General features: G+C 36.1%; 2 protein-coding genes across 4 annotated transcripts in view; one reads left to right on the top strand and one right to left on the bottom strand.

Moving 5' to 3' along the window:
* The first annotated feature begins 421 nt into the window (after window positions 1–421).
* On the top strand, window positions 422–5,235 carry LOC109102617 (integrin beta-1-binding protein 1-like). Its single transcript, XM_019116011.2, has 7 exons — window positions 422–576; window positions 2,245–2,374; window positions 2,541–2,619; window positions 2,702–2,832; window positions 3,205–3,297; window positions 3,540–3,689; window positions 4,625–5,235. Exons 2-7 carry the CDS (start codon window positions 2,303–2,305, stop codon window positions 4,694–4,696), a joined length of 597 nt encoding a protein of 198 aa, XP_018971556.1. The 5' UTR covers window positions 422–576; window positions 2,245–2,302; the 3' UTR covers window positions 4,697–5,235.
* A 1,186-nt stretch (window positions 5,236–6,421) lies between these two features.
* LOC109102651 (arf-GAP with SH3 domain, ANK repeat and PH domain-containing protein 2-like) overlaps window positions 6,422–14,966 on the bottom strand; it is a 61,702-nt gene continuing 53,157 nt past the window's right edge. For 2 of the 3 annotated variants that reach the window (XM_042742616.1, XM_042742617.1), the window contains 9 exons: window positions 14,887–14,954; window positions 14,619–14,726; window positions 13,055–13,283; window positions 11,511–11,657; window positions 9,872–9,992; window positions 9,413–9,498; window positions 9,238–9,317; window positions 8,516–8,629; window positions 6,422–8,019 (listed from right to left, as the gene is read on the bottom strand). In XM_042742616.1, the coding sequence (XP_042598550.1) occupies window positions 7,945–8,019; window positions 8,516–8,629; window positions 9,238–9,317; window positions 9,413–9,498; window positions 9,872–9,992; window positions 11,511–11,657; window positions 13,055–13,283; window positions 14,619–14,726; window positions 14,887–14,954 (1,028 nt within the window). In that variant the 3' untranslated portion in view covers window positions 6,422–7,944. The remainder of the gene's footprint in view (window positions 8,020–8,515; window positions 8,630–9,237; window positions 9,318–9,412; window positions 9,499–9,871; window positions 9,993–11,510; window positions 11,658–13,054; window positions 13,284–14,618; window positions 14,727–14,886; window positions 14,955–14,966) is intronic. The other variant, XM_042742618.1, reaches the window with a different exon arrangement.

The following is a 14,966-nucleotide window of genomic DNA, read 5'->3' as shown; positions in this document are numbered from 1 at the left end:
ACGTGCTCATGTTTATTCAACCAAGCCTTTTGGAAAATCGGTCAGTTTTGATATTGTGAGTGCCGCAAATAAATAAATGTATGGGAAACACATCCCACAGCACAACCACCTGAGCCCAACTTCAGTCTACTCATCACCTTAACTTTAACTGCGTTTGTAGACGGCGCCATAGCCAGACTGATGAACAAACACAGACCGGAAATTAACTTCGGGCCAGGCGCATGCGCCCGATAAAACCGTCTATGCAGTGTCAGAGAGCTTTCCAATTTCATCAAAAATATCTTAATTTTTGTTCCGAAGATTAACGCAGGTCTTACGGGTTTGGAAGGACATGAGGGTGAGTAATTAATGACAGAATTTTTATTCCGGGGTGAACTGTCCCTTTAATCCAATGTAAACACAGCCATTTATTATCGTGCGTCCCCTTTAAGAAGTGCTGGGTGGAGCCGAACAGGAAGTGAAGCGTCAACGCAAGTCTCGCCAAAACAGAGAGAGCCGCCGACCGCTGCTTTGATGAACCTACCTATTAATAATCATTACAGCCGTACACTGCTGCATAGTGAGCTCAAAATAGAGGTATGCCAAGTGTGCTTGTTTACCAAGTTCAAATGATCCATATTTAATTGTAGAGATGCCAATAAACGACCAAATAAGAGCCCTTTGCGCTCGCATTAGTCAAGTTGGACGTGGGGTGCTGCTGAGTGTTTATCCTAGCAACGGGTTTCCGTTACTTTCCGCGGGGTTTTCCTTAACAAAGGGCTCGCGGTGAGCGACCTCGCGCCTGGAAGAAGTCATAAAGCGCGAGCTGAGCGACTCTCAGAAAGCTACGCAAAGTTTCGTACCATTGTTTTTTGGGGCGTGGGCTCGTGGAGTGCCCTGAACCCCCGAATACGTCCATGCTGTTTCTCATACTCTAAATACAGTGTTTTTCTTAACGTAATGTCTATTATATCTGAACAGAAATACTACATAAGGAACCTTGTTAGTTTATTTATGACGCTGAGACAGCTCTCAGTTTTCACTCATGGGCACACATTGTTTTTTGGTTAATAGTTAGTGTTGAGAATTGAGAGTTGAGAACTGTTAAGAATAAAAAAAAAAAAACTGATTTAATGAATGATGATGTATTACGATATTATTTTATAATAGAATAATTTTAGCCAGACTATATATATATGTGTGTATATATATATATATATATATATATATATATATATATATATATATATATATATATATATGTATGTATGTATTTATGTATATGTGTGTGTGTGTGTAAGCAATTATCTGATTGTAAATGAATTTGCTTTTATTATGTTTGTAGAATATTTTATTTATTTATTTTACAATATCTCAAAGTCTGATTCCTAAAAAATAAAAAAAAAACCTAAGAATTGTGAGATATTTATCCAAACTTGCATTCCTGTGGCGGAGAAGTTTTCTGAAGTTTGTTGAGGAGTGTTTTTTTTTTTTTTTCACGATTCAGAGTTTACCCTTCATCTCTTAAATCTGTGTTGAAAATTTAGAAATTTTGTCCTTTTTTCTTAGAATTCTGTGTTGACATCTCACAATTCCCACGTATTAAAAATTGCCACAGGATAAAAAAAAAAAGATAATTGTAACTTTTTATTTCACACTTCATACTTTTCTTCATTGAATTGAGATTTTATATTTTGCAATTCTGAGTTTATAATGTATCATACAATTCAGATTTTATAGCTCACGGTTCAGACTTGTTTTTTTTTTTTTTTTTTTTTTCAAAATTGCAAGAAGAAAGAAAGAATTGTGAGATCTAAAATCAGACCTGCAAAAAGAAATGTCAGAATTGTGAGATACAGTAAGCTTTTCTTTTTTTTCTTTTTCTTTTTTTATGGAATCAATCTTCCATAAGTTCCTAGTATCAAATAATGAGAATTATTTCCTGAGAATGGGTCAAAAATTTATTTTTGAGTTCAAGGCCTGGAAGTACATGATTATTATTATTATTTTTTTTTACATATTTATTTCTATATTTGTTTCTGTGTTTGCTCTTTTCTAAAATATTTTATTGGCTAGCATATTGTACTTTCTCTTCAGTGTTATTAGTGTCAATACACTGTTAGGCATAAATTCTTTAAAAAAATAGTACCTGGCATTCAAATGGAGGTTGTTTATTTGATTAAAACTCATCTTTACAGGAAACTATGGGCTTGTAAGATGATTTTGACGAACTGAAATGGTACTAATGCTGCTAAATCTCCTCAGACTCTGTTACCATCTGCTGGTAAGCTGGAGACCTGCAGCACTGGCGTCATGGTGAAGGATGTTTCGAAAGGTCAAGAAGCGCCACAGCAGCAGCAGCTCCCAGAGCAGTGAGGTCAGCACTAAAAGCAAGGTGGGTTTACCAACAGTCATTAAGTACAAACATCATAAACAAATATTAGCGGAATTTCTATTAGGTATAAACAATATATTACATTGTTATTGGATTTCAGCCATTCTGTCTGCTGAGTTCTGTTTTCCACAAAGGTCATGATAAACTCTAACCTCCCTTTATCCAGTCAGTAGATTCCAGTTTGGGAGGCCTGTCTAGGTCCAGCACAGTCGCCAGTCTTGATACGGACTCCACCAAGAGCTCAAGTTAGTCCTCACTGCAACATCTAGAAACTCATGTGTGTACATCTGTGACCCTGACTAGTTCCTGACCCTGTTGAACCCTCAGGTAACGCCGTGTCTGACACCTGTGCTGAGTTCAGAGTCAAGTATGTGGGAGCCATCGAGAAGCTGCAGTTTGAGATGAGCAAAACCCTGCAGGAGCCTCTAGACCTGATCAACTACATCGATGCGGCTCAGGTAAGGATCTACAAAAGGGCAGGATTAGATGTGTGAACTCTTAAAGCAATAGTTCACCCAAAAAATAGAAATTTGCTGAAAATGTACTCTCCTTACTTCTGATGTTTTTATCAGCTGTTTGGACTCTCATTCTGACGGCAAGCTTTGTGTCATGTGACCACTTTAGTTTTGTAGAAGCCATAATTCTTATGATTTTAGGTTGATGTTGTAATATATTTTGGATGAATGCTTGATCTTATCCCCTGGCCTAGAGGACAGGTACAAAGTGCCACCACTGATTAAAAAGCAGAAATTAAATAGTTATTATAATATTATGCATTGTGTCTGAAGCTGTTTAAAAACTTTGATTTATATCTCATGAATTCACTTTTGCAAGATGGAAAACTGCCGTTTGTGCCTGGAGACGAGGAGATGATTCTGGGAGTGTCTAAGTATGGAGTTAAAGTGGCCTCACTGGACCAGTGTGTGAGTTCATTCACCTGACCCAGTGTCAACTTTTAGTGTTCGTATCAGAGATATTTTTTTTAATACATCAAATATAGGAGCATATGAAAGCATTTAGATTCATAATCACAAAATAATAATAATTCTGTGGAACTGAAACAGAACATTACCCACTCATCATTTCACAGTGCTGTACACTGAAATAATGGAATGGCTGTGTTTCTCTCAGTAGCTGATTTGCTATTGATTCTCTGTCTTCTCAGGATGTGCTTCACCGTCACCCGCTCTACCTGATCGTACGTATGCTTTGCTATGATGATGGTCTGGGTGCTGGAAAAAACCTGCTCGCGCTGAAGACCACAGATGCAGAGCAGCAGGAGTGCAGCATCTGGGTGTATCAGTGCAGCAGTGCGGTAAGACCTCAAGACTCAAAGTGTCAAGCGTGATAAGACTAGATCTGGACAATGTAGCAGAAAAAAAGTATTTCAGTATTTGTGTATTTGCTCTGAAATGGGTGACAAAGTAAATTATTGTATACCTATTGTATAACTATTGTATCCAATTTTATTTAAAATGATTAGGGAAAAAATATATATATCTAAAAGTAAAAAAAGTAGTTGCACTTTTTTTATTTAAATTAACAAGGATAACTGATGTTAATATTCATCTATATAAAACTTTTTATATTTACATACAATGACAATGAATTATTGACATGCATTTTACTTTTTTTTTTTAATACATTCATTTTTTTAACTGAGTGATGATTAATTGTTCAGTCAGACATCTGCATTAATTAGTTGAAACTGATTCTTTTACATATGTATTACATATACTGTATGTCCTTTATATTGATATTTATACTATAAACATACCATATTATACAGTCCACTACCGTTCAAATGTTTGGGTTTGGTAAGCTTTTTTTTTTTTTTTTTTGAAAGAATTTTTTATGCTCACTAAGGCAGCATTTATTTTCTCAAAAATACAATAAACAGTAATATTGTGAAATATTACACGTTTCAAATTATTACAAATTTGATATTTTAAAATGTAACATTAAAGACTGGAGTAATGATGCTGAAAATTCAGCTTTGCCATCAATGTCACATGATCCTTCAGAAATCATTTTAATATGCCGATTTGCTCATGAAACATTTCTTCTTATGGTGAATGTTGAAAAAGTCGATAAATATTATTTCTGTCACTTTTGATCAATTTAACACATTCTTTCTGAATACAAGTATTAATTTGATTCAAAAACTGACCCAAACCTTTGAATTGTAGTGTGTATAGAGGACTCATCTGTGGTGTTCTGTAAAAGTAACACATCATTTGTGCTCTACAGGAACAAGCCCAGGCCATCTGTAAAGTACTGTCCACCTCCTTCGACTGTGCCCTGGCCTCAGAGAAGTCCTGAGGTCTGTTTGGGAGTGTTCCTGTTCTTCCACGCTCACTCGTTCCTTCAGGAGGAGGAGGAGAAGGTGCCCTTTTTTAAAAGCATCTGACAGAACTGCTGGAATTTGTCTCACTTTGATAAATGTTAATACAGCTGATCGCTCTTTGTTCAGCATGAAAGGGCAGCCATCTCAACCATGTTTACACCATATACATTAGTCCCAGCATCCTCTTCTCTTAACATCCCCACCCACCACAACCCAAAAGCCAAGTTTGTGCTGCGTCTATATTTGTAACCTAATTTAATCTTATTTAATGTAAATATACAATAACCTCAGAGCACATTTCCCACTATGGGCCAGTGAATCTGGGATTTGTTAGGCTCAAGTGGGATTTGTGTAAACCGTGGTACATTAATGTCAGTGTGAACAGAAAGATGCTGTAAAACCTAAACCCTTTGCGTCCTTTGTATGTACATGCCCCTCTTTTGTCATCCTCCTGGTCCAGGTGGGATCAGTTGATACGGTACAATAAATAAATGCAAAACGAAAAGCATTTTCATCTTTTATCCCCTCGTTTCCACTAGATGGCAGTGCTTTCATCCTGTTGAATAATAGGAGTGTTTTGAAACTATTCATGTTTAATAACAACAACAGCCCCCTAATCGAGGAACATAAAACCTGAAGAGGTTTTAAACTACCCAAATAATGCAACACATGATCACGAAGTTTCACTTGCAGGTTTTTAATTCCAGTTTTCCCATTTATTTGTACATATATTTATATATTAGCATCAATGACGTTTATGGTAAACGGTTGAATAGAGGTTGTTTTCATCTTAGTTAAAAGTGTACTGTAACAGTCTTGTCTAACAATACGTCAAAACATTATCAGTTTAGCTTTCTGTTTACAATTAAATATGCACAAAGCAAAGTCTACATTTATCTACAATCACAGCCGGCCAGGTGCCGACCGTATACAGTGAGCTGAACACGGATAATTACAGGTCACTCTGGTCCGAGCTCAATCAAGACTAACATGACTGTAATTAAAAGTTACATAACAGACTCTATTAAGTTGCTCTGCAACCACATCAAACACTCATGACACAGAACGCTCTGCTGTGTTACTCCTGCACACAATTACAGATGGATGAGCATTTCAAAGCTTTCGAAAGGATTAAGAGAAGTGTCGTGGGGGAAAATGACATTAGGGATTTTAATTTTCTCTGGAATACAATTAGAGAGATGCAGAGTTATTACTGGTGCAGGGAACACCCATCTGGCCAACCAAAGCTGGGAGACTCTGGGAACATCCTCCCGGTTGGTGGAAATACATAATTCATATCTCAAACTGACATCTTGGAATCTGTTAAAAATGACTAGGTTTTGGAGATCTCAAGGTAAAAACACTATTCAATAGGTTACAGTTTTGTACACTGAAGAAAGGTGAAAGAGCATCTTAAAAGGATAGTTCACCCAAAAATAAAAATGCTGTCATTTGCTCTCCTTCATATTTTAAACCTTTTTATCTTCCACAGAACCAGCCAGGATAAATATTTAAAAATGTCAAGGGTGCTTTTTCCAAAAATGACAACAAACCTGTCAAGCTCTAAAAAATAAATAAATAAAAATAAGACAAGACAGACATTGTAAATTTGTGTGCTACACTGCAAGTACCCAGAACCCATGAGACAAGACAGACATTGTAAATTTGTGTTGGGATTTGTTGGGAATGTTATTAAATGTTTTTCTTTCAATATCTTCCCCTTTGACCACAAATCTCATTCAAACTTGCATTTGACTTTAACGCAACATGCCGTGCCAAAGTCTGACATCATTTGTTTATTAAGTTTGGTTCTCATAAAACTGGCTTGGCATGTCTTGACACAGCATGTTTAAACTGAACGGGATATGAGAACCACAGAAGATGATTTTCAGCAAATAACAATTTAATACTCTCCCTCATTCCAAATCTGTATGACTTTGTGAAACACAAAATTAGATTATTATTATTATTATTCAAAATAAGTTATTTTTGTCTTTACAATAGAAGTCAATAGGCTCCAATGTTGTTTGGTTCCCACATTCTTCAAAATATCTTTTGTGTTCCATAGAATAAATAACTCATACAGGTTTGGAACGACATGAAAGTGTTTTGGTGAACAATCCATTTAAATACTGGTTTCTTCCTCACACAAAGTTACAGTGGTTACTTCATCAGATTTGGTATAAAGGATGGTACACAACACCCACAGTTCCTGTTATGAAAAAGCACTGTTTGAAAGAACATGAGGGTAAACAAATGACCATACTTTCATTTTTGCTCTATCACTTTAAGAACGAATGAGCCAGGTGATAAATTACAGCGTTCTACAGACGGCCTGCACACTGAAGGAAGGTCTGCAAAAGATCATTCAAATCAATAAGAGCATCTAAATCAAGAACAGCTCTGAATTATAAATATCTAAACTGAAATAAACCTCTTTGATGCTCCATTGCTCTCTCTGGAGGCCACCGAATGTTCATGCAGACTGTCACGCCGCTCAAATCTCCCAGCAGGCACAAGGTCAAGATTACTTCTGTTCAGTCTCCACGTGCCCTGTCCCTCAGCCAGCACAAAGCACTCTTGTGTCTGTCCGTTTCTCTGTCTCTCTCGTCCACACAGTGCACTTGAGATATTTCCCATGTGTGAGCGATGGGAGGTCTATTTATACACTCCGCACTGGGGCAGGTAGTGTGAAATGGGGACGTTGGACAGCTCTCGTAGCATATTCCTGGTTTAGCACCGTTGACGAAGCTCTTTTCCAACCGAGTCCTCAAAAGATTATCCTTCTGTCTGTCCTTGCCAATCATAGAATGTGGGCAAATAAGACCATATTCACAGATCTGTGTACTTCAAAAACAACTGTACGCTGTAGAGCCGTCTATCTAACAGGAATACGGATGTGAATGATTTCAGAGTAAAACCTTCATTTTGGTGACATTTGTCATTAGAACTGTGGTGGTGATAAATTAAGTTAAAAGTGCATTCATTGCCTGTCATTCTGAATCATATCTGGTCCACAAACCAAAAACAAAAAGCCTAGAAAGCGGTTATATTCCAGCGCCACTCAAGCCATGTGAGAGCCAGGGATTTTGAGAGCTCAGTAAAGACACAAGCCTCACGACTAAGGGGATGAAGATGATGATGATGATGGTCAGTGAGGCCACACAGAAGCAGAGAAGTGCCATCATCATCGGTCCAACTCAGTGTCTGTGATCTCTGAACTTCAGTCCATGATGAAATGCACGAATGTGACAGGAAACGCTCCTCTTCTATTTGGCTCTCCCTCAATGTGCCCCAGCTACAAAACAATCAGGAGAAAATATGTTAGAAATGTTCCTGGCAGCGCCGATAGCCGTTGTACTACGAGTGTCCCGAGTTCGAATCTCGGCTCGAGGACCTTTCATGATCCCGCACCCCTCTCTCTCTCTCCCACTTTGCTTCCTGTCATTCCTACAGTATCCTATCTTTATTGAGGCAATAAATATATAAATAAATACATCTTTTACAACAGTATTCTTAACAACTGTCAAAAAACTGAAATGTAGTTTGAACCCAATGAAGTATGTAGATAGCACAGAAGTCGCACAGGAACACAGAGATTTGGGGATTTAGCTGTACCTGCCGACTGAATGACTAAACACGGCCGGTGGAAAACAAGCAGACACTGAACCTTCACTGAGTAAACTTATTAACAACCAGCCAGTCACAAGAAGGGAAATATGGTCAACTAACTTTCCCTCTCTGGTTCCCTCGCTCTTAATATTTGAAAGTGAGGTGTGTGTCATCACACTCACCCACCACTCCTGGTCCTCCTCACCATCCACCACGATCACCTCTCCCTCAGAGAACGTCAGCTCGTCTGGGTTATCAGCCACACAGTTATACATGGCCTTCACACGCTTCGGCCTCTGTTACCACACACGGATCCGGTTTGGAAACAAGAACATGTCAGTTAGTGTCTCATACATGCTAAATGTGCTTCATTTGATCATATTTGAATCAATATGATTCAATTATGCACAAAAGTTATGCTGGTGAACGTCGTAATCTCATTCAGTTCACCAGAAAGTGAAAGTAAAAACTGACATCGCTTTCGGCATCTGATGCATAACGGCGCATATTCTTTCAGAGAATCTACTGCATTAATTTCTCTTGCGGCCAAGACATAGTGGAAAAAAAATGAGAGGAACTGTATTTTGTGTTAAACAATCGGTGCTTGAAATAAAGCTGCTCTTAATTTTCATTGATGATTGCATTGTTAATAACTTTAATTATACGTCTATAATTCAACCTGTTTTGAAAGACCTTTTTAAAAACATTTTCAATGAGAAGCATGCTAAAAGCCTGATTTTTATTATCCTCACAGCACGTCAAGCAGTTATTGTGGGGCAAATTAACTGTACTATAAATTTAATTATAAAAGTAAGTAACCTAATAATAAGAAGAATGTAACAGGCCTACATTAAATGGAAATGCCAAATGCTCTTAAACTTGCCAATATTGTGGTTGAACATACCAGGTAAGTTTTCCTGGGCATGTGTGTAGCAGGCAGAGTTTGACCAGTGGTGTTTTGGGGGCCTCCAGGAACTTCTTTAGCTGTTTCGCAGAAACAGGAAGTGACATCACAATTAGTTTAGCATTTTCACTACAACAATGGCCGCTAGGCTTTTATTAAAATAACATCAACTTACAGTCAACATGGTTTCTCTGACATCTACCTGGTCTCTCGATGGATCCGGAACGCATCAGTGTGTTTTTACTGAAGCTTTTATCCATGCTGCAACCAACAAGAACAGATGTGATGTGAGTGTAGGTTTCTGGCTACGATATTTCGACTCGGGTCATGCTGGTAACACCATTAGTAATCTGAGTGCCCTACTTGTCTGGTCCTCTGGCACTGTGTGCGTGAATGAGGACTTGAATAGGAATTAATGAGCTGGTAAAGCAGCATTTCCCTACAGGCGTTTTCCACCTCTGTGTTCAGATAAGGACACACTCACCTTTTACTGGAGTCAGACTCGCCAAACACTCTACAGAAAGTTCTATGCAAGGACTAGCGGCTAATAGCTGCTGTTGTTTTTTCAGAGTGAATACGTACACGTGTGTGTGTGTGTGTGTGCATGTGTTCACGGGTTGTTTAGTATTCTGACCTCGTAGCCCGGTTGATGTTCTGACCAGGAGGCCCCTGTCCGGGTTTGGGTTGTATAGTCATGGCCTCCATCATACTGCCAGTTTTAGACACAGGATGGGGAGCTCCGCTGGGCACAAGAACTGCACAGAGATCGTCAAATAGCTGCCGTTACATGAAAGATCCCCACAACTACTAAAACAAGAACTTTTCACAGACGTTGCAATATTTTTATGTTTTAGACACATTGTTATTCATAACTTGGACTCCTTGACCTTATTGTCTTTGATTGCAATATTTTTGGTGGCATTATTTGTACCCGGTATGCCCCTTCTTTATGCTCTTTGATTTTCTTGTTTTTAATGTTTTTCATAATTTCTGGATAAAGACTTATTTTTGTGTGTTTCATTAATTACAAATAAAATGTAAAAATAATATTGGCTCTGTAAATATTTTACATCATCGCCTTTAAATTTGTCCATACTGAAGTCCAAATTTAGTCCAAATGCATATTAGCATGCATATTAATAATCAAAAAATATAGGTTTTGATATATTTACGGTAGGAAATTAACAAAATATTTTCATGGAACATGATCTTTCCTTAATATCCTAATGATTTTTGGCAAAAAAGAAAAAACAATAATTTTGACCCTTACGGTGTATTTTTGGCTAATGCTACTTAAGTGGTTTTGTGGTCCAGGGTCACATTGAAACTGATAGCCACATTTTGTTTTTTGTATATTTTTATGTATATTTTTAAATATTTTTAATAATTTCAGCCATTTTTTTTTTATTTTGTCTGTGTTAATATTTTTATTATTTTTTTATATTATTTTATTTTGTTGCTTGGTTTCAAATAAGAAAACCCAATAAAGTATAAACATTAACAAAAATATCATCATCATAATTACATTATTATTCATTTTAATATTTTATGAAATTCGATTTCTTTTCTAGGAAAACAATCATTCCTATATTTCTTGATATTTCCAGTTTTCCCCATTTTTGGCCTGTACAGACAAAACATGGTTGATACATTTTTAAAAAATTTTATTTTTATTTTTTTTTGTTTTAATAGTTTTTATACAGTTGATTAATAGTTGAATAAATATAGCACTGAGCATAACTAGAATAATTTATATTCACTGTAGTAATAATAATAAAACATTTAAAATATACTGATATTAAATATGCTTGTTGGCTTTTTTTAACTTTTAGTTTTAAAACTGTTTTTACATCTCATGTTATTTCAAAGTTTTTGATCCTGAATTAAGAAAACAAAAAGACACATTTAATCATCTACTGATCTGTAATCCCTTAACAGACATGACAGCGTATGAGTGAACTCCTGAATTTTTGTATTTTCGGGGGGAAATCAGGCATGGGTCACTAAGAACCTTTCAGCAGACCAGAATTTCTGAAACCTGGCAACTGCTATTGGTTCATGAATATTAATATTAACGTGAATGGACAGTTAAATATGGTCAACTCGCAAAAGACAAAAATGTCATTAATATTCATGCGGTAAGATGATGACATTACAAAGAGCTGATCCAGGATCAATCAAAGAACAATCCGGCCTTAATCTAAATCCACATGATACAGAATCACTGGCCCGGAGCAAAGCTTCACCCACTCATTCATGTACATCCGACTCACGGGAAGTGGATGTGCCCCGTAAGGGGGGCGCTGGAGGATGCATGTTGGGGGGGTCAGAGGAAGATCGCTGCCTGCCGGTCAGATCTAGGGAGCCAGGTTTCCAACCGGGAGATCCCTGAGCCATTCCAGCAAGACCAGACGGCTGAACTGTGGGACAGAGAGAAGAAGAAAGAGTGACTGCATGTCAGATTCAAAGAGAGTGACTTCAGAATGGTCTACAGGACAGCGCTTTTGTTTACTAGATGACGAGAAAGCTCTGCTATGTCTTTTTTTCTGGACCCTGGAGCTGCTCCAGACCAGCAGAGCTCCATCTGAGGTTTGAGAGCAAAGATCTATGGGACTCTGTTCAAGTCCCAACAGAGAGAAAAACATCTTGTTCTAACACAGAAAGCGGGTTCAACTCTGATGGACAAAGTCTCTTGTTCACTGGCATCTAGCTTTTGTCATCTTAACAGACCTGTGAGGCCTTCTAAACAGTCCTGAGAGCGTCTGCACGTGACACCTGTCCAGAGACTCTTCACACGGCCGTTGCCATGGAGCTCTGCAGTGAACTGTGTGAGGGTGAGGATTCAAGAACAGGTCAAATGAGATTTCTGACATTTTGAGACCTGACATCTGTGAGGCTAAAAATACAGCAGCATATTGTGGCCTGAATGAAAATCATACAGGGTCACACAGCCTTACTGACTTCATGCATTTATGTATGTTTGACTTACTGTAGCATTTAATAAGCTTTTTTGGATATTTAACAAACACTTATTATATATATATCAATTATCAAGTAATATAAATATTATTAAAGTAAATGAATACAATGAAATAACATTTTTTTTTCTCTCTCTTTTTTTTAAAGTAATGTAGTTCAAATTTATGCTGGGCATTTTGCATATATTTTTTTTTACTTTTGTCGAGTAGTGTATATGATTACATGATCTAACACATCAATTAAGTTTTTTTTTATATTTTTTTTTTTATTGTTTATGTTTATATTATATTAGTTATAAATTGAATGAATTTTGTAATAGTTATAATTAGCTAATAATATACTAAATATAATTAGTAATAATTATTATTAATTATCACTAACTATTATTATTATCATTACTACAATGCAACACTGGACATTTTATTCAAATGTTTACTTTTGTCTGGTAGTATATGACTACATGATTTAACATTAATTAACCAATTGTATTCAAATAGTTAAAAATACAATGAATTAAATAATAATAATAAATAAATTATAATAATAAATACTACTATAACCTACAGTACATGTACAGTACATGTGAATAATTAATATTAATCAGTTCTTAATTGTTTCATTATGACACCTACAAGGACACCTTACATTGTAACCATTACTTATATTAGTTACGACTTGGCTTTTATATTAATTAATAATTATATTCATTTTTATGCCATCCATTTGGTTACAGTTTTTGGATTTCTTTGTTTTATTATTTGTATCTTTAATGTAATGCCCTCAGCCCTTAATCACTGTTTTTCCAGCTTCATAGTGAGCTGACTGAAATATAAAGTACCTAAGTTTCGTGGGGGCAGAGGTGGAGCGGAGGTGGACAGGGCGACCGGTGAGTTGGTGTTGATGATGGTGCCGTAGGTCTCGTTGTTGACCAGGTTGGGCACAAACCGCTGCTTGTCTTTGACTATGTCTCGTGCGTCTCGTGCCAGGCTGGCCGGACTGGGCTGAAGGGGATTACTGCCCGGAGTGTAGCAGCTGATGGGCCTCTCGTCCCGCCGGTGAGGACTGGACTATACACACAATGTAAACACACTGAATACTCACATCAAACACTTGCAATGATTTTGCAGGCCATACAAAAAAATAATAATAATAATTGAGATGATTATAATGCAGTTTTTATTTGGTCAGTTTAATATTTGGTCAGTCGCAAAAATTGCTGAATCACTGCATTTTGAACCAGTGAATCCGTTCAAATGGTCCAAATGAACAGATTGAAAGCTAAACATTTTGCGGTAGCACTTCATTTTACAGTCCTGTTCCTTATGCACAATATGAAAATTGTTATTAATATACTATACTTATTATAGTATTTACTAGTGCTCTCAAATGAGTAATTGCGATTAATCACATCCAAAATAAGTTTTTGTTTATATAATATATGTGTGTGTGCTGTGTATATTTATTCTGTATATATAAATACACACATACAGCATATTTTTTTTAAATATTTACAATATAATTTATATGAATATAAATATATACATATATAAATATATTTAATATATAAACATAAATTTTTTCTCAAATATATACATGCATGTGTCTGTTTTTATATATACATCATAAGTATACACACATATATTATGTAAACAAAAATGTTTATTTTGGATGCGATTAATCACAATGAATCGTTTGACAGCACTAATAATTACAATAACTAGGTACTAACCCTGAACCTACCCCTAACCCACAGTTACCTTATATTACAGTGCTTTCTTAGGTAAGTACACTGTAAGTGCATGTAAGTACACGTACTATAAAAAACTCTGAATGTTCTCTTAAGTAAGTGTTATGTTATTTTATGTTGGTTTATTTACTAGTATAAAAAAAACCAACAACAACACAAATATATACCTATATATATATATATATATTAAAAAAGGAATAGCAAAGTGGTTAAGTGAACTGATTCAAAACTGATTTTTTTTTACATTGCTCAAAAATTGCTCTATATTACAATGTATTACTAGATTAGTGTATATAAATTAAAATAATAAATTATAATACTTTCTTGTGTTTATTTACCCAAAACCATTTTTGAAAACATGCCTTGATTATTTTTTACTTGTTTTTTACTATATCTTTAATCTACCCTGCTACAATAACGGTTTCATTTAAAAACACTTTTAAATGAAATACACCGTTATAATGTATTAAATATCACTAAATATCTACACACACTAAATTAAGCATAATCTATTAGTAAATATCTACATATTTTATCAAATATCTACACACACACACACACACACACACACACACACACACACACACACACACACACACACAAGGCATAATCTAATGCAACAAAGGCATTTGATTCTCTGAAGTCTCTTCCTCACCTTCTCATCCAGATCTTCATCACTCTCGTCAAGGTCTTCATGCTGAAGTCTCCACTCGTACTCCACATGCACATGAGCGTTGAACTTCCCTGCAAGTGCCTGGTTCAGCTAACAGACCGACACATATCATAAACCAGCAGGTCTTAGCAGCTATTGCTCCAATTAATCTACAAGGATGTTGTATATATATATGATTATATATATATATATATATATATAATATATATATTGATTATATATATATATATATATTGATATGACAGCTCACCAGTTCCTCACACTGCAGGTGTTTGAGTCTCCTGGCGATGTCCAGTGGCGTTTCACCAGCCTCATTAGCTAAACACACAC

This window comes from Cyprinus carpio, chromosome B17, assembly GCF_018340385.1.
Source record: "Cyprinus carpio isolate SPL01 chromosome B17, ASM1834038v1, whole genome shotgun sequence".
Classification (NCBI taxonomy): domain Eukaryota; kingdom Metazoa; phylum Chordata; class Actinopteri; order Cypriniformes; family Cyprinidae; genus Cyprinus; species Cyprinus carpio.
This window is presented reverse-complemented; position numbering and strand designations above follow the sequence as displayed.

Excerpts from the sequence above, each read along its gene's own strand:
- LOC109102617 (XM_019116011.2), top strand. The coding sequence starts at position 2,303 with ATGTTTCGAAAGGTCAAGAAGCGCCACAGCAGCAGCAGCTCCCAGAGC. Across the intron at positions 2,375-2,540 it reads AGGTCAGCACTAAAAGCAAG|TCAGTAGATTCCAGTTTGGG; the intron begins GTGGGTTTACCA and ends CCCTTTATCCAG. Across the intron at positions 2,620-2,701 it reads GGACTCCACCAAGAGCTCAA|GTAACGCCGTGTCTGACACC; the intron begins GTTAGTCCTCAC and ends TTGAACCCTCAG.